This window comes from Mauremys mutica, chromosome 1 (genome assembly GCF_020497125.1).
Source record: "Mauremys mutica isolate MM-2020 ecotype Southern chromosome 1, ASM2049712v1, whole genome shotgun sequence".
Classification (NCBI taxonomy): Eukaryota; Metazoa; Chordata; order Testudines; family Geoemydidae; genus Mauremys; species Mauremys mutica.
In genome coordinates, this window is record NC_059072.1 from 136435100 (window position 1) to 136455837 (window position 20738).

The following is a 20738-nucleotide window of genomic DNA, read 5'->3' on the forward strand; positions in this document are numbered from 1 at the left end:
TTCCCAACCCCAAATATAGTGATCAGTTAGATCCTGAGCACATAGACAAGACCCACCAGCCAGACACCTGGGAAAGAATTCTCTGTAGTAACTCAGAACCCTCCCCATCTAGTGTCCCATTTACTAAAAACTAATGGCAATACTTAGCATAGGAAAATATTTCTAAGGAGTCAGAGTAAAGCAGAACTGGCATGAACGGTCCAGTCTGGTAACAAGTTTATATCTTAACAGGGATTCCAGAAAGAAGTGAGGCAAATTTCTGGTAGGATTCATGTAGTGAAAAATCATGAACGATGTTCCTGAGTGACCCCTTGCAGCCCCAACCTTCTGTGAAACCTGCTCTGTCAGATTCCCACACCTTCCATGATGGAAATGTTTCAGCACATTACTACTGAAGCTCACTGGTGCATGAGTCGCCAGTGCCCTATGAGGTCTCCCATTCCCTTCGACTGCTAAAAGTTATTTCTGTAAGTGGGTCAGCTAAACAGAAAAGCCGGTGGCTAAGGCAGAGACACGGCTCTTAATTTCAATGTTGACTTCTCCACAACAGAAATATCTATCCAAATTGGACTTTTAATATCCTTCTACCTTAAAAATAAACAAAAAACTACATTTTCATTTACCTCTGAGGTACGTTTTTTATTTCTGAATTATAACCTTGAATTTTTTTAAGTTCAAAGACATTAATATTATAATTGCTTTTCCTCATCATCACAAAACTGCTGACCTTTAATTCTGATAAAACCATTTTGTACTGTGCTCTATTGAAACCTACCTGACATTTCAATTTGCTTGCATTTCCACACACCCCCACCCAATATTGTTCAAACGGGGATGCCTAGTAGCTGGCTGACTTCACTCCCTTGTTTTCCAAGTGTACATGACATTAGTTTGCTCAAAGTAGTCGTTACACTTTGAATCTGTTTGCTGAAGCATTGTTACAACTCCTCACGCTCCCTGGCTGATAGAGGAAAATCAATTTTGATCCCTCAAAAGCAAGAGCTAGTCTCCAACTTAACACACCAATTTGGACAACTGCGACTGAAACTGAATCAGGAGTCATTTGTCATTCCAGTCATTTTACATTTGTGCTGACATCTTAAGGACTAGAATATATGTATATTTTTAAAAGGTGGAAAAAATGAGACTAAACTTCATTCAGTTTGAAAAGCAGTTTGTCAATTACATTAGAAAAGTAGGGAAGATTGATGGGGTCAACAAAAACGTAATCCAGGTTTAAATTAACCTGCAACTTAAAGCAGCATAAGGCATTATACAAGAATGTAAAAAAATTCCACTAAACTGATTTGGATCATTTTAAATGGTAAATAGGTCCTGCCCTTCTTTAATTTATCCTGGTCAAAATACATGAATTAAAAGACTCCAGTTTTAATAATCTGTAATCAAAGTAGAGTAATGGGAAGGTAAAATCTGTAGGAAACATATACATTTTCCCATAGGGCACAGATTTAGCACTGTAAATATTCCATGCAGGTACATGAGAGGGAAAGAAAAGAAAAAGCTTACGGTAGTGCTGAAAAGATGCACTATGCACATAATGCAGTAGTACAGAGAACTCTAAGAAATGAAGGCAATCGAAAAAAAGGCAGTACTCACCCAAAACATTAAATTGAAAAGGAACATCATGTATTTCAAACAACACAGGCAGCCTCTTGCCATGTTGCACTTCTTAAATTCTAAAAGGAAAACAAAAGATAGATCCAGGTAAAACACCACATATTTGCTGCCTTTCGGTGCATTGTATTTGTCACTTTTTATGCCAGTCCCAGTTCCAATGCCGGTCCCTGTTCCAGCCCTGGTGTGGCTCTGTGTGCGTGATCCAGCAGTGCCGTAAAAAGCTCCAGCAGTAAAACCTCGACCAAACTGCCTGCCTGAGGTAGAAGGTTTAGCAAAGTCCGAGTCCTTGCTATCCAAAGATGGACTACGGTGAATTGAAGAATCCTCACTACTTGACTTCTCCATGATCTCTCTTTTCACAGTTGTCAGATTTAATGTCTAGCATCTCTCAGCATTAAATGCAATGCCTTGTGAACTCCACAGTCATACAAGGATGATTTTTCTTTATCTTAATAAACAAATCACATAACCACTGTAGAATTTATTGCAATATTCCCTGCATTGCTGCTCTTTTTTCTTTTTTATACCAAAGTAAGCTGTACAATAGGTATCTGCAGCTTTGATTTATGCACCAGCATCCCATGCAGGAACAATCTCATGACGTCTTGATGAATTGGTTATGAATAACTTAGCTTTTTATTTAAAATACCATAAACTCTTTCTTCCCACTCTCAGTCCTCTGATCTACAGACAGCAGATGGTCCTTATATCCATTTCCAAAAGGGCAGTCCAGTACATCTGGAAGACTTTCTCCAGCCTGAGCACTTTTCTTGCTCTCTCAGCTCTCTTCTCTGCCTCACTCTGACTGCTTCTCACATGCTGTTCATTTTTTTTTTTTACCCGTTTGCAGTATCTCATTCAGTAATCAGCTATTGGAGCTCACTCCCAGTGTTGCACTGCTGTTGATGTGAAATCATCAGCAACTGCAACCACTGGGCATTTCCCACAGAAATCCCTGACCTAACTATCAAGTAATACATCCACTCTCTGGATAGCCCCTCCCCTCTACTTTACATCTAGCCAATTAGAACAAGCCTTCCCCCAAGGAATGCCTCCATGACATAATATCTTTAATAGGATTAGTATTACTCTTTGACTATACAAGTGCACAACAGAAAATCTCTTTAAATGTCAAGTACTGTTTAGCTGTTTATGGGCAAGAATCATGAGGTAATGATACTCCTTTAATGTAATAAAAGGCTGTAAAAGTAAGGATTAGATACACAGAAGTTAACAAACCCCCAATGAAATTAACGGTAACTATATACTTTTACATTTTTTGCTGCTTAAATGAATGGCGTGGGACAAGCAACTGGAACCGGCTAGCATCTAGTGTTTGTCTAATAGGCACATTTCTCAGTTATACACGCACATAGTATGACGCCATCAACTGTGATATAATTAACCATAACATGAAATGCAGAGCTGCTGTCTTTTTACAGGGTAATCAATCAATCCTAAATCTGAATGTTACAGTATCTGAGCCTGCAGCTATTTACACACTATTTAACTGGTATGTCAGAGATTACTCTAGCACAGTGGCTCTCAACGTTTCCAGACTACTGTACCCCTTTCTGGAGTCTGAGTTGTCTTGCATACCCCAAGTTTCACCTTGCTTAAAAACTACTTGTTTACAAAATCAGACATAAAAATATAAAAGCGTCACAGCAAGCTGTTACTGAAAAATTGCTCACTTTCACCACATAATTATAAAATAAATCAATTGGAATATCAATATTGTACTTACATTTCGGTGTATACTATATAGAGCAGTATAAACAACTGATTGTATTAAATTTTAGTTTGTAATAATTTCACTAGTGCTTTTTATGTAGCCTGTTGTAAAACTAGGCAAATATCTAGATGAGTTGATGTATCCCTTGGAAGACCTCTGCATGCCCCCAGGGATACGCGTACCGCTGGTTGAGAACCATTGCTCTAGCATACAGTATTCTCTCAGAGTTCTTTCATTATAGATAATGTCTGTGAACTACAAACTCTGACCTGAACGCCCTATTCCTTTCTAGACAGCAACCATTCTCACACTTGGCAGTGCAATGCCTCATTGCATGACTCTACAACACAAGTGGGATAATGATATCAAGACTTCCTATAACATAGATACTGTGTTAGCTTTCCAATGTTATCTGGAAAACCTCCACTAAGTGGACTCCCCTGGAGCATGTGGAGTTTTCTGGGTTTGCTTGGTGTTTTAAAACTGGTTTCGCATTAGCTGTGCATGTTCATAAACTGGCATAAGAGCACCAATAATTGCGTAAAGGAACTGTCCACACAAAAGATAGAAATCCATGCAAATAAAACCCAACGTTAACAGACCATTAAGTTTGCATAGTAAAGCACTCAAGCCAGGAAATGCAAAAATCATGCACAACCTTAGCTCTGACCTCTCATGTATACACACTACAACACAGCCTTTAATTATGTGACCACATATATTGAGAAAATAATAGGGCTGTCTATTAATCGCAGACAACTCACGCGATTAACTCAAAAAAATTAATCATGATTAAAAAATTAATTGCGATTAATTGCAGTTTTAATCACACTGTTAAACAGATACCAATTGAAATGTATTAAATATTTTGGATGTTTTTCTACATTTTCATATATATTGTATTCTGTGTTGTAATTGAAATCAAAGTGTATATTATTCTTGATTACAAATATTTGCACTGTAAAAGAAACAAAAGAAATAGTATTTTTTAATTCACCTCATACAAGTACTGTAGTGCAATTTCTGTGTGGTGAAAGTACAACTTACAAATATACATTTTTTGTTACATAACTGCACTCAAAAACAAAACAATGAAAAACTTCAGAGCCTACAAGTCCACTCAGTCCTACTTCTTGTTCAGCCAATTGTGAAGACAAACACGTTTGTTTACATTTACAGGAGATAGTGCTGCCCTCTTTTTATTTACAATGGCATCAGAAAGTGAGAACAGGTGTCTGCATGCACTTTTGTAGCTGGCATTGCAAGGTATTTACGTGCCAGATATGTTAAACATTCGTATGCTCCTTCACACTTTGGCCACCATTCCAGAGAACATGCTTCCATGCCGATGACGCTCATAAAAAAAATAAATGTGTTAATTAAATTTGTGACTGAACTCCGTGGGGGAGAATTGTATGTCTCCTGCTCTGTTTTACTCACATTCTTCCATATATTTCATGTTATAGCAGTCTTGGATGATGACCCAGTACATGTTGTTTGTATTAAGAACATTTTCACTGAAAATCTGACAAAATGCAAACAAGATACCAATGTGAAATTTCTAAAGATAGCTACAGCACTTGACCCAAGGTTTAAGAATCTGAAGTGCCTTCCAAAATCTGAGAAGGACGAGGTGTGGAGCATGCTTTCAAAAGTCTTAAAAGAGCAACACTCCAGTGAGGAAACTGCAGAATGCGAACTACTAAAAAAGAAAATCAACCTTCTGCTGGTGCCATCTGACTCAGATGATGAAAATGTACATGCGTTAGTCCGCACTACTTTGGACTGTTATCGCGCAGAACCCGTCATCAGCATGGATGCATGTCCCCTGGAATGATGGTTGAAGCATGAAGGGACATATGAATCTTTAGCACATCTGGCACGTAAATATCTTGTGCTGCCAGCTACAACAGTGCCATGAGAACACCTGTTCTCATTTTCAGGTGACACTGTAAACAAGAAGCAGGCAGCATTATCTCCTGCACATGTAAACAAACTTGTTTGTCTGAGCGATTGGCTGAACAAGAAGTAGGACTGAGTGGACTTGCAGACTCTAAAGCTTTACATTGTTTTGGTTTTGGTTTTTGTACATAATTCTGCATTTGTAAGTTCAACTTTTATGATAAAGAGATTGCACCACAGTACTTGTATTAGGTGAATTGAAAAATACTATTTCTTTTGTTTTTTTACAGTTCAAGTACTTGTAATCAAAAATAAATATAAAGTGAGCACTGTACACTTTGTATTGTGTGTTGTAATTGAACTCAACATATTTGACAATGTAGAAAACATTAAAAAAATTAAATAAATGGTACTCTATTACTGTTTAACAGTGCAATGAACTGCAATTGTTTTAATCGCACGATTAATCGTGATTAATTTTTGTAATTGCTTGACAGCCCTAGAAAATAATCCATTTTTTTTCAAGCTTAGATCTATGTACCCAGCAGCACCTTGTAATATGTTGTCATCCTTATATACTAATACTAAATTTATGATCATGTCATCAAATGCACAACTGCTGAGGCAGTAGTACTGCTGAAAAGGATCTGGGGGTTATAGTGGATCACAAATTGAATACGAGTCAACAATGTGATACAGCTGCAAAAAAAGGCTAATATTCTGGGATGTATTAACATAAGCGTCATATGTAAGACGCGGGAGGTAATTGTCTGCTCTACTCGGCTCTGGTGAGGCCTCAGCTGGAGTACTATGTCCATTTCTGGGCACCACACTTTAGGAAAGATGTGGACAAATTGGAGAGAGCAATAAAAATGATAAAAGATTTAGCAAACTTGACCTATAAAGAAAGATTAAAAAAACAGGGCATGTTTAGTCTTGTGAAAAGAAGATGGATGGGGGACCTGATAACACTGTTCAAATATATTAAGGGCTGTTATAAAGAAGACAGTAATCAATTGTTCTCCACGTCCGCTGAATGTGGGACAAGAAGTAATTGGCTTAATCTGCAGCAAGGGAGATTTAGGTTGCATAGTAGGAAAAACTTTCTAACTACAAGGATAATTAAGCACTGGAATAAGCTTCCAAGGAAAGCTGTGGAATCCCCATTCTTGGAGGTTTTTAAGAATACATTAGACAAACGAGTCAAGATGGTCTAAGTTTACTTGGACCTGCCTTAGAGCAAAGACTGGACTAGATGACTTCTCAAGGTCTCTTCCCGCCCTATATTTCTATGATTTTATAAAGGTATGATGTATCTGCAGTGACAGACATGTTCTACAAGTTCTGCTTACTGTTAAGTATTTTCACTAACTTGCCATGAAATATGCTCTATACATAACACTGATTTGTCTCTCTTCTCTGAGCACAGCTTCAATACTGACAGGCTCCAATCCACTAATCAACCACATGAATAACTTTACTCACATAAGTAGTCCCATCATAACTCACGTGAGTGAAGTTACTCAGGTTTGTATGTGTTTGCAAGATAACATCCCAGTGTGTTCAGGGGTTTGTAATGGGTTCTTAGCGGGGTTGGAACAGGTCACATATGAGGAGAGATTAAAGAGGCTGGGACTCTTCAGCTTGGAAAAGAGGAGACTAAAGGGGGATGTGATAGAAGTATATAAAATCATGAGTGATGTGGAGAAAGTGGATAAGGAAAAGTTATTTACTTATTCCCATAATACAAGAACTAGGGGTCACCAAATGAAATTAATGGGCAGCAGGTTTAAAACAAATAAAAGGAAGTTCTTCTTCACGCAGTGCACAGTCAACTTGTGGAACTCCTTGCCTGAGGAGGTTGTGAAGGCTAGGACTATAACAGCATTTAAAAGAGAACTGGATATATTCATGGTGGTTAAGTCCATAAATGGCTATTAGCCAGGATGGGTAAGGAATGGTGTCCCTAGCCGCTGTTCGTCAGAGGATGGAGATGGATGGCAGGAGAGAGATCACTTGATCATTGCCTGTTAGGTTCACTCCCTCTGGGACACCTGGCATTGGCCACTGTCGGTACACAGGATACTGGGTTAGATGGACCTTTGGTCTGACCCGGTACGGCTGTTCTTATGTTCTAAACTAGGTCAGAAATGGTTTCACAGACAAATACCCTAACAAAATTGTATTAAAGAGTGAATATCCTAATATTTATTTTATTTTTTGTCACGATGATGGGAACTGTATTTGCCTCTCATGAGCTATCCTCAGGGGCCAAGATTTCCAAAAATTGGAGCCTAAAGATAAGCTCCTAAATTCAAATGTATGCTCCTGTCTGAGAAACATGGGAGCTGCTGCATGATCAGCACTTTTGAAAATTGGGCAGGTACCTAAATATGATTTTAGAAGCCCAACTATTTTTGAAAATTTTGGCCACGGTGTCTTCAAAATGTTGTTCTAATGTTTTCACGCTGAATTGCAGAGAGTTGCTTTAAGATCTTTTAAACTGTTTTTCCTTCACTTCAGTGAGAGTTTATTGTACAGAATTTGCCTCGCTGTCCATCAGATCTGAAAGTTAATATGTTTCTAAACTCCCAAGTGAAGCTGAACTTTTTTCCCCGTAAGCTGACATACGAATGTAGGTATGCTCCTAACTGACAAATACTTAATTGTATTAAACAGCAATAACATTTACACTGAGGTGTACTAAGGAAGCACAAATGATAATTAAGGTTACTATTTGGTCACGGATCTCCACTAGCAGATCTCCATGACTTCAGCCCGCAGCTGCTGGGAGCTGCAGGGTACCCCTGCCGCCACAGGTGGCAGGAGGGGAGAATCCCCCAGCAGCTTCCCAGCCACTGGGGCCACGGGCGGTGCGGAGGAATTCCCCACAGCTCCCCAGTCCCGACGGATGTGGGGGGGGCATCCCCCGCAGCTCCCCAGCCACCACAGGTGGGGGTCCCTCCCAGCTCCAAGCCACAGCAGGGCAGGGTGCTGGACCCTCCTCCCTCCCTGTTTTGTCATAGACATTTGTAGTAAAAGTCAGGGACAGGTCACAGCTTTTTGAATTTTTGTTAATTGCCCGTGACCTGTCCGTGACTTTTACTAAAAATGTCCATGACAAAATCATAGCCTTAGTGATAATATCTTTAGCACAAAAGTTTACATTGTATAATTGCAAATTATATGTATATGTGAAAACTCAGACCTTTGGTAACCTTAAGCTCTCTGCCTCAGTTTCTCCATCTGTAAGTGGTGATAATTATTTATTTACCCACCCTGCGGTTCAAACACTGAATGGGATGTTTATGGGTTTTAAATTGACTCTGTTCATTGGATTTTTTTAATTTTTAACGGTACAGTCTATACTACCCACCGGATTGGCGGGTAGCGATTGATCTATCGGGGATCGATTTATTGTGTGTAGTGTAGATGCGATAAATCAATCCCTGATCGCTCTCCCGTCGACTGCTGAACTCCAGCTTGGCGAGAAGCAGAAGCAAAGTTGACGAGGGAGCCGCAGCATGCCGCAAGGACGCGAAGTAAGTAATTTTAATTCAGTCTAAGATATGTTGACTTCAGCTATGCTATTCTCATAGCTGAAGTTGCTTATCTTAGATCGATATCCGCCCCCCCCAGTGTAGGCCAGGCCTAAGTGTGGAAACATTTTTATTGGGCTTAAGTTTTTTAAAAGCTTGTTTTTACAACTTTTCAATATCAGGCCATAGCTAAGTTGACCTAAAATGTTATGAAAGACTTGTTTTCTTATTAAAAGGGATTTTGCATGAACATTTCCATTGCATTTCACCAAAACTCATCATTTGTTAGATGATAGCAATGGCTGATTTGCATCACAGGTTCTGCTTAAACATTCTGTTCCATTGAACTGACAATAGAATGAACAATTATTGCTTGCCTGACTGTCTTTGAAATGTTGTATCTCCTGCAATGTACTCTTATTAATGTCTCAGTCAAGTAATAACATTATAGGTACCTGTCCCCCGCTGCCTACTCTGAGTGGCCTTGTGCCTACACTACACAACATGATGAAAAATATAAATCAGTATATGTTTTTAAAAGGGTACAGGAAGGCTTTCTCCTTGTGATTTCCAGTACTTTCCTTATGTGGAATTGTTTCCATCCTTGTATCATTTATCCTACCTTTAAATGTCATACATTCATGTAGCAGTACTGCCAGTCCCAGGTATACAAAAATCATGAAATTGGGTTAAAAATCATAAGCTTTTTAAAAATACTATATTTGGATTTTTTTTAATCTGTCTTCTGATTTTAAAGCTTTTTCATGGTTCATGTTTTAAAGGTTTTCTCCACAATGGCTAGAAATTTACTTTTTTTTTTAAATGAAAGCTCAGATTCTCTCATGATCCCATGACTCCAGGATCTGGGGCTTTCAGAAAAATGCCAAATATTACGAGACTTCAAAGTATATTATTTAAAAATAACTGAAATTTGAGCTTGTAACCATAAACTCATATTAATTCCCCAATCTTGCAACGGCATCTCTCTTTGCAAAGCCCTGGACCTGCACAGAACCCCACTGAAGTCAGCAATGAATGGCATCAATGCAAAGGGTCATCCTTGTAGATCTGATCACAGGCTAAGCAAATATACTTCTGTGTACTGAAGTGTGATCTAATGGATATGGCACTACACTGGGACTCAGGAGATCTGGGATCTACTCCCAGATCTGCCACAGGCCCACTTGTTGACTTTGGGCAATTTTTTCCACTGCTCTGTGCCTCAGTTTCCCCATCTGTACAATAAGGAATAATGATACTGACCTCCTTTGTAAAACTTATAAAGAACTTCTCATGAGAAGTTCTTTATAAGCGCTAGGTATTATTATAAATGCTAAGAGGTTGATGAGGTATTCAGCACCATACCAATTACAAATAAGGCTACGTTTTAGTCACAGGTATTTTTAGTAAAAGTCATGGACATGTCACGGGTAGTAAACAAAAATTCACAGCCCATGACCTGTCCATGACTTCTACTATATACCCCTAACTAAAATGTGGGTGGGGTGCCGTGGGTGCTCTGGGGGGTGGGGGCATCTGGGAGTGGTGCGGGTGCTGGGGGAGGTGGCCCAGGACCCCCACTGGTGCTGGGGGGTGGAGGGTTGCAGGGCCTGTCAGGGGCTTCCTACCCGGCTCTGTGTGTCCCTGCAGTCCTAGGTGGCAGAGGGGCCAGGGAGCTCCGCATGCTGCTCCTGCCATAAGCGCCAGTTCCACAGCTCCCGTTGGCGATGAACCACAGCCAATGGGAGCTGTGGGGGCAGGGCCTGTGGGCAGAGCACGGAGCCCCCTGGTCCCTCCACCTAGGAGGAGCTGCAGGGCAATGCCAGTGGGAGCTAGGGAGCCTCCCACCCCGAAGTAAGCACACACCCCCCACTTCCCAACCACCTACCTCCTCCCACACCCCCAAACTTCTGCTGCTGGCCCAGAAGCTGCCCAGCTCCGGCAGACCCTGAGCCAGCACCAGCCACTGCAGAAATCACAGAGGTCACATAAAGTCACAGAATCCATGACTTCCATGACAGACTCGCAGCCTTAATTATAAACAACATGTGAGGTGTTTTTTGTTTGTTTAATATAAATTCTGGAGTCCCCCTTGAAATGAAGACTGGTGAGTTTTGCTTTGCTGCATGTGCCACAATGCACAGTTCCATGCTGTCACATGTAGCACTCAGCCTTGCTGGACCGTGAAGCTGGCCTAGACAGAGCATCAGATAAGTGGAGGTTTTGAAAATATTATTGTATACCCTATGGGATTAAGCCAGGGTATAAAGATATATATTTTACAGACTTTTTACTGATCCCACTTTAGTCTAGCTCCCGTCTTCCCCCAGGACTGAAGGGCTGTGGTGACATCACAGAAGGACACGGGTTGGGATGGTCATAGGAATGGAACTGTCCAGCACAACTTGGAAACAAACAAGGGGAAACCAGATTTAAGTTAATATTAAGTTGATTGTTTACTTTATACCTCTTGTTATTTAGGGCAATCAACACAGAGAAATATATTTAGCTCATTTTTTGTTCAAATCTTTGTAGAACACCGTTGACATCTCATCCGAAGGCTCTGATGGTTGGGAAAAATTTGTGGAAGGTATAAAAAAAAAAGCAGCGAGCATGGTGAGATCATTTGGTTTTGCTGCAAATCAGAAATACGTAAAGCATTTTATTCTTCTGTTCATTACTAAAGCCAATATTCCCACGCTTGTGTCCCAAACGTTAGCCACCTGATTCTATATTTAAGCACCTAAATAACTGACCTAGTTTTCAGGGGAGTTAAGCACCCAAAATTTCGAAGTGAAGCCAATGGGAACTGCTAGAGCTCAGCACCTCTGAAAGCTAGGTCACTTAAGTAAATGCCTAACGTTAAGCAACCAAGTTTGAAAATTTTGGCCCAAGGTGCCAACACTTTGAGCTTCTGAATGGTCTCACCTCCCACTGGGCACAATGGGAGTGGAAGGCTAACCAGCACCTCACAGAATCAGGCCCTAGCAGCACTCAATTAATTTATAAGCTCCAGTTCATTTGAGTCTTTTTGCCACTCGACTCTGAGGCCATGAAGCAGCGCTGGAGATTACATCTGGCTTATTCCTGCTGGAACACCAACTCAGCATTTGCATGGCTCGATTAATAAATTATACCAAACTGTTTGCTTATCCTGACAAAATCACCCTTGTTACACCAGGTGGCTTTTTAAAAACATACTGTATGCTCACTGGCCATTTCCCTTCCTTCTACATGTAAATGAGATTTGACTGGTAAATACTGCAGTAAGTCTATTTAGCAGCACCTAAGGCTCCCTCTGCATGTTAGCGGGACCTTACAATAAAATGCACTCTTCTCTCCCACACCATCTCAGATGCGCTTCTTTTGAATAATTACGGGATGGAAAACATTCAGAATCCTCTTATGTGTTTCATTAATCTGATCCAAATTTTATTGAATCATGAGATTTTCTACTAAAACATGCATTTCGTTCTCACATTCGAGTATCTGGCACAAAGACAGTAAAGGAACAAACAGATTTAAGACTCCAGTCCACAGCTCTCAAAATTAAGGCCCAGCCTATCACAAAAATGAGCATTTAGGACACTAGCCTGTGTTAGATACATGGCACAGAGTGCTGCAGATCTGAAGGAAATCTGGGGGAGATGGAGGAGGAGCGGAGACTCAATGTTGGGAAGTTAAAGAGCAACTGAAATTTGTTCTGTCACTTACTTAGATTGCTCCGATATAGCTCTTTCTAATGCAGTAGTCCACAATTCCAGTCTGATGCACACCCAGTAATTGCCAACTCCTGCGATTTTATTGCAAGCTTCAAGTTTTTTGGTGTTCTTCTCAAAGCTGCAGTTCCTGAAGTCATGTGATTGCACGAGAATCAGAACTAAAGGAATTGAGTTTCCAGCCCTCATGATTGCAGACACAGACTGGAAAATATGACCCCCAAAAGCTCAAAAACCAAAAGGGGAAAACAAAGAACCCAATCACTGCAGCATGTGAGCATCTCACAATCTTTAATGTATTAATCTCATAACACCCCTGTGAGGCAGGGTCGTGTTATCTCCATTTTACAGATGGGAACTGAGAGGACACTACTGAGAGGGGGACAGCTGTACACTGCCAAACATCCCCAGAACACACTTTTCATATTCATTCTTTTTCCATACAACCCTTTGAGCAAGAATTCAACTATTCAGGCCTTCCCCAAGGTACAACAGGTTTTCAAAAAGGCTAAACTGTTGCCAGGAAACTTGATGACTGCCCTCTTCCTATCAGTAGCTCAAGTCACAATCAGGGTAGCTAAAACTTAATGCTTTATATTTATATAAATTTGATTTTTTATTTAAATTAAAACCAGGTGTATGTTTAACAAAATAAACCTTGTTATAATTAAGCTTGAAATTGACAACGTATCTTAAGGACTAAATTTATAATCTATTAAAACAATTTAAATTAAATATAACAAATAATATTAAGCTGTACATGTTTGCTGCCAAGTTTTAAAGAAAGTCCAACCACTGAACTGGTGGAAGTCATTGGCTAACATGGAACCTGAGTTTGTTGAAGTGCTACACTAGCTTTTGGCAGCAGTAGCATCTTCTGCAGGTACAGAGAGAATATTTTCTCCACTTCAGTTTATTCAATTAGCTCATTCAAAGTTAAGAAACCAATTGGAAGTTGAAAATTAGGATAATTTGTTTCCCTCTTCCAATCTACAAATAAAAAGTAAGTGAGAGAGGCTGAGATCTACTAGTTCAAAACTCTTGAAGGACCTAGTGACCAGAAACAATCAATTCAATTACTACAAATAAAATCTCTTTTATTAATCAGTTTTAAATGCAAAACATGTTTTGATCAACTTTTTTCTTTGTGTGTCTAGCACATTTAAGGTAGTTTCATTTTATTAAAAAATACCAATAATAATAAAATGCTATTTTATTGCATTCATGGAATTTGAATTTACATCCAAGTAGAACATGGAATAAATTGCAAGTAAAAATTAATCATCATCGAGTAAAAAAAAGTTAAGCTATGCTTAAATAAATGTGTCTAGATATAATGTATTCTCCTAGTTAGCAAAAAGAAGCATCCCAATAGTGTAAAAGTTACATTTAGTTGCAAACCAACATGCTTTAATCATTATCAGTCAATGGGAATCAATCTTTCTTTAGGAAAATAAAAAGTACAAAAGCAAAACATGATTAAAATTGATTATACAAATCAAGGTTTCCTGTTTGCTGATTTTAATTGATTATTTAAATCACTTTGATTTAAATCAGTCCACCTTGGCAACAACTCAAGATCCATGAATGCTATGCAAGGGAGATGTGGATCCATAACAAGGACTGGAAAAAGCAGAATATGGCCGTATACATGCTACAAAATTATGTCTACCTAACTTACATCTCCGTACAGCCACCACAGTTATTAAATCGCTTGTGCGTGTGCACACTTGGCTTTTGTCAGCGGTGGGTGTCCTTACCAGGAGCGCTTTTATTGTCACTATGGGGTGCTGTGGGATGACTCCTGAAAGCCAGTAAATGTCGATATAAGCAATCCAGTGTCTACACTGACACTGCGTCTACCCAATTACATCGATGATGACTCTACAGCAGTGGCGGGCAATCTGCGGCCCGTCAGGGCGATCGGCTGGTGGGCCACAAGATAGTTTGTTTACACTGACTATCCACAGGCACAGCCACCCGCAGCTCCCAGTGGCCGCAGTTCACCATTCCCGGCCATACCTATCTGTCTCCACCACCTTCAATCAATGCTGACTTCGCTTGAAATTACTTTAAAAAAATTATAGCTATTATTATTATTATTGGAGAGAGAATTGTTTCCATAATACAAAGACCCAGAAATAAACACTGCAGTGTCTCAGACTCACAGACATAATCCACCCCTCCCACTCATCAGTGGCGTATTATCGTCTAGGCCAACAAAGCCTAGGCCTACGGCGGCAAATTTGCAGAGGCAGCAAATTTATAATAGCAGTATTTTTGTAATCGCAGCATCAGTGACGCCGTGATTCTACCAATCATAGCACGTATTGAAACCACCAATGACGGCGTGACGCCATTTAGTAAATATACTCACGAGAATCCTAAATGTTAATAATATGACCGGAAGGAAGAAATTAAGCGGTTCTCAGTTTTAAAAAAATGCTATACAAAAGAAAGAAAGGGAAAATGAAATGATAGTGAAAATGCACAAAATAGATTCCTTTGTTGCATCAGTTAGTGCCAACAGTGAGACAGAAAAAATAGTTGAAAGTAGTAAAGTAAAAAGTGAAAATATTGGTGTTGATATTGAAAATATTGATGTGATTAAAGTACATATTGAAACTAATGAAGAAATTCTAGCTGCGGTTAGTGTTGAAGAAAATGCTCCAAATACTAGCACATCATAGACTACCGGGAATCATGTTGATCTGGATATCTTTGACAATACTACAGAGATTTGAGAATCACGTCAATCAGAAATTCAATCTGACATTGAACTATCTACCATAAGTGATGACCTGGCCCAATGGATATTGAATGATGCTACAATTGAGTATTTATCAACACATGGTATTAAACAAAATATCAATGGTGATTTTACTAACTCAAAAAGGCAATATACTGATAAAATGCGTGTTCTAACAAAAAATGTGTTTGAACATCATCTTTTAAACGGTGAAGTAAAGCCACGGCACTATCTTGTATATTTGGAGAGCAAAGATCTCATGTTTTGTGCCCCATGTCAATTATTCGGTGGGATCTCTAGTCTGGCGACGAATGGATTCCATGACTGGAAAAACATATCAGCTCGACTACGTGAACATGAAAATTCGACTGAACATAAAATGTATGTACTGACAATGGTGAAGAGAGGCGAGATATCCAGAAGAATTGATACAAATTTAAAATTTCACATGGAAGAAGAAATTATTTATTGGAGAAATGTGTTGAAGAGGATTGTAGCAGTGGTAAGGAAACTTTCAAGCAGAGGACTTGCATTTAGAGGTAAGGTGGAAAAATCTGGATCACCTTATAACAGCAATTACATGATGGCCCTTGAGCTTGTCGCAGAATTCGATCCCTTTTTAGCAAATCACATTGCACGTTACAGTATCTTATCTTTCATCCTACATATGTAATTAATTTATAAAACTGATGGCTTCAAATGTGATCTAAAATATTATTAAAGTAAAAGCCAAATATTTTTCGATAAGTGTTGACTCAACTCCCGACATATCTCATGTTGATCAATTGGCTTTTATACTGAGATATGTAAACCATGATGTAGAAACCAGTAGAGAGGTTTCTTTGTTGTTGTTGTTGTTGTTTTTTAACCAAATACTGGCCACAAATCAGCACAGTTAGCTGATGCTGTACTTTCAACTTTGAATTGTTATGAATTAGATATCGCAAACTGTCATGGCCAGTCGTATGACAATGCCACTAACATGTCTGGTGTACATAGCGGGTTGCAAGCAAGAATAAAGAATATAAATCCTTATGCTGTGTATGTGCCTTGCTCTGTGCATTCTTTAGATCTGGTTGAAGTACGTGCAGCAGAAAGTTGTCAAGAAGCATGTTCATTTTTCTCAACTGTTCAACATCTTTATTCATTTTTTTCTGTCTCTACTCACTGGTGGGAGATTTTATTATCTAATTTGAAGCCAGGCAGTAAAGTAATAAAAGACTTTCTGAGACTCGATGGTCATCTTGAGTGGAAGTTTGTCATAATTTGAGTGAAAACTGGAATGCTATAATTAAAGTCTTAAATACAATAAAGGAAGATGCTAGTGAGAAACCTGTTACACGTAATGAATCTGCAAGCCTGCAGCAAAAACTCGATCGACTTGAGGCAGCTTTTATGGCTGTATTTTGGAGCTCACTCTTGGATCGATTTCAGATAACTAGCCAAAAACTGCAAAATGTTAATATTGATATACAGATAGTTGTAGAACTCTACAACTCACTAATAGGATACATTAACTCTATACGGGATTTGTTTGATATGTCTGAAGAGAAAGCCAAAGAAAAATCTGAAATTGAAGACTACGAATTTGACACAAGGCGAAAAAGAAAGCGTAAACTTCAATCTGATGAGACACGTGAAGATGCGCCAGCCAACTCCGATATAGCTCTGTGTGTCCCTGCAGTGGAAATGTGTGGTAGAGATACATTTAAAGTAGATACCTTTTTAACAATACTAGACCTTGTATGCTCCGAATTAAAACGCAGAAGTAATGCACATCAAGAAATGTATGGCAGATTTCAGTTTCTCTCTAACATTACCAATACTTCAACAACAGATATAACAGTTCACGCTAAAAAATTACAGCTATGCTACCAAGGAGATTTAGAAGAATCATTCGTGAATCAGTGTCTACATTTTCGATCATATTTGAAAGGTGACGAAATTCCTTAAAATGAAAATAAGCCAATTTTAAAACATTCATTCGGTATATCCAAATATTGATATTGCCTTTCGAATGTTCATTTGCACACCTGCTACAAAATGTTCAGCAGAATGATCATTTTTGGCACTAGAAAGGGTGAAAAACTATTTGAGGGCTAACCTCAGTGAAGAAAAATTAAACTCCCTTTCTCTCCTGACAATTGAAAAGGATCTAACAACTTCTCTGGATTATACAGAATTAATTAATAAGTTTGCCGCTCAAAGGTATAGGCATAAACAAATTTAACTACTTACTACTCGCATACTTTTATTTTTTTTGTTGTATCTACATAAAATAAAAAAATAAATATTTAACATACACCAGACCCCCACTTGAACACGGGGGTTTGGATCCATGCTCGGCCCTGCGCTATAAGCGAAATCGCGCTATACAGACACGCGTTCAAGCGAGAGTCCGCTGTACTTGTAATTTTATTTATAATAAAACTTGTAAATGTTCAATTATTTTAATGATATTTAGATTGATTTTAGTTCAAACGAATTTGTAAAAAAACTAAAACAAGTTCATATGGGGCCAGGGGCGGCAATTATTTCAGGGCCTGGGGGCGGCAAAATCATTAATCCGCCACTGCTACTCATGGTACAGGAGTCCAATTTGTCTGTATAACAAACTATATTTATACGATTCACATTGACAAAACATACAATTTTGCCTATTAAAATGGTGTCCCCACTAGGTACACCAACATCCACACATGAACAAGAAAAGATCCCATTGTGGGACAGTCCACTGTGCCAAACATCCAATGGCATTTGGTCAGCGGTGTTCTGTTTGAGAAGACTGGCTGCCAATAGCATAACTAGGGTTCTGGATTTGATTTCACACTCCAGACTCCACATACAGCATAAGAGACAAGGTGTCGCCATGTCTCAAAGTCAGATAATGAAATATCTGCAATCAACGTCATGAGATGCTATTCTGCTGTGATCAGATGCTGCTGATGAAATGACATGCTAATGCAGTGCATATATGGGGTATGAATGTCAAAGATCAGACTAAGGGTCTGAACCTAAAAATAGAGGATATGTCAAATCTGCATACCAGTTTTCTCAGTTCAGTATCTGCTGTAATAATCCACCACCTAATAAATAGCTCGATACATTCTAACGGCCAGAACTGCACTCCATGATACTCAGATAAAATATTAGCAAATAAACACTTATCAGTGTGCTCAGGCTGCTGCAGCTAGTGAAAGATAATTCTAGTAGGCACAAATCAAGTGAAATGTGATGAATACTGTGGTTTATTACTATGCATCACTGGAAATTTACTGACCAAGCAAATCCAATATTTCTAAATGCTCCACAGAGGACATAGATATGCATGCTTGAAAATCTCTTGCTCTTTCTGGCAAAACATCAAACACTGTTTTGAACTAATCTGGCCAGCATTTTATGACTGTCCAATCTAGACTTTCGGGTAGGAGAGAAAACTTCCACTAACCACCCTGTGCTTCATGTTAAGCCAATACATTATATTTGCAGCTCATCTTCACAGGCTTAAATGCTACATTACTCTCTGTGCAAAAAAAAATAAATAAAAAAAATCACATATATAATCAGCAAATTTCCTTATCTCAGTCATAAGCAATGCCTTAAGATTATAAATAAACTCCATATTTTTAAAATTCAATTTATTTTTACATTATTTTGCTGTTTGTTTACATTTTGCAGTTCTCTCAACTTGGATGATGAAAGCAGGCTACTACTCAGCTGCAGTTTTGATTATAGTCTTGTCTAGTCAATTACACTGATAAAGTCACACACACTAGCAGACAGCTACACTGGTTGGGTTGCAAACTACAGAGAACTTTATTTGTAAAAAAAACCTACATATTTTCAATTCAGAGACAGATTTCTATTGGTATGCATTTGTTTTTAAAAAATTAACCACAACCTCATTTTGAACCAAATTAGACCCAAAAATGACCCTTCAAAGACTGATTTTAGAATGTAATTCACCATCACAACATTTCCCTCCAGGAACTATAATCTGGAAAGTCTATTCTTTTCATTCATTATTACTTGTTTTGTGGGGCGGGGGGGAGGGGCATTGTGCTAGGCACTGTACCACATAGAACAAAAAGATGGCCCCTCCCCCAAAGAGTTTACAATCAACAAGAAACAACAGGGAGCATGAGAAAACAATTGCATTGAAGTGTTTGAATCACATTCCTAAAGCAACCAGATCAACTATCTCACCAGCAACTTTTAAGAAAGTAATATCTACAGGAAGATAGGAACTGCCATCACAGATCAGGCCATTAGTCCATCTAGTCTGGTATCCTGTCTAACAGTGGTAAGTACCAGATGCTTGAGAAGAATGGTTAATCTATGCCCTGAAGCAAGAAAATTTGTATCCCTTCTAATTGTTTTTCTCTCATCCTGCATAACTAGGAATATGTTCTCATATCCACAAATAGCTAATCCTTCTTAAATTCTACCAAGATCTTGGCCTCACTATCTTCTGGCAGTGAGTTCCATAGGTTTACTATGCATTATGTAAAAAAGTGATTCCTTTATCTCCTTTCAATGTGTATTATTCATTATTCTGTAAGCCTCTATTACATTCCCTTTTATTAATCTCTCCATTAATCTAAACAATTCTAATCTTTTCAGTCTTGCTAATATGGAAGTCTCTCCACGTATCTAATCATTTCAGTCACCCATCTCAGGGCCCCTTCTATCTCTGCTGTATGTTTTTCTCAAATTAGTACAGTAATCTCTTCTGATATATTGAAGATTAGACCCTTTTAAAACCTATGTCCCTTTTTAAAAGGATATAGGTTTAAAAATCATACTTTAACTGATTTAATCAGCTATGTTTCTAATTACACCTTACATTAGTAAAATTGAAGTTAATTAGATTTGATAAACGCCTTTTCACAGTTCGTACTCTCTCTATAAATATTAGGTTCAAAATTCTCTTTTTAAAAAAACACAAGCTATTTAAATTTGGGGCCTACAAGGGAATACCCTGGTAGTCTCAATTCTATATCCTATGTGTAGCATTTTTTATTTTGTACTTTTAATTGTGAACTTGTAAAGGTGTTTATTGTAAAATGGGAAGCGGCCCTGCTGTCAAGACAAGGCTTCACTGTAAACTACCTGACATCTGCTCAACCAAACCTTGGCCAGCAGAGTGATGCAAATACATACGTAGCTCCAGTTATTGTCTCATTTCCACAACACCAAGAACTACATGCAGAGAAATGATTTATAACAGTACACATAAACAGATTAGAGGAGTGGAAGCTGTGCACAGTGCAGAAGATGGAATACACAGATAACGGTCAGTGCACCACAGCATTGCCAACCCCAAGTGTTCCAACATCACAAGTCAGGTCCTCAAAAATCAAGAAACTGGCTTAAAAATCTTGAGATTTTAAAAACGAATACATTTTGGCTGCTTTTTAATTCACCTTTGGGTTTTGAACCTTTAGGTGTCATGT

General features: G+C 38.7%; 1 protein-coding gene across 4 annotated transcripts in view; it reads right to left on the bottom strand.

Annotated features, from left to right (window-relative positions):
- The window catches only part of TSPAN9 (tetraspanin 9), a 289499-nt gene that overhangs the window by 157028 nt on the left and 111733 nt on the right, over window positions 1-20738 (bottom strand). For 2 of the 4 annotated variants that reach the window (XM_044997258.1, XM_044997250.1), the window contains one exon: window positions 1618-1697. In XM_044997258.1, coding sequence (XP_044853193.1) covers window positions 1618-1680 — 63 coding nt within the window. In that variant the 5' untranslated portion in view covers window positions 1681-1697. Of the gene's footprint in view, window positions 1-1617; window positions 1984-20738 lie in introns of those variants that run through there. The other 2 variants (XM_044997237.1, XR_006574929.1) reach the window with 1 other exon arrangement.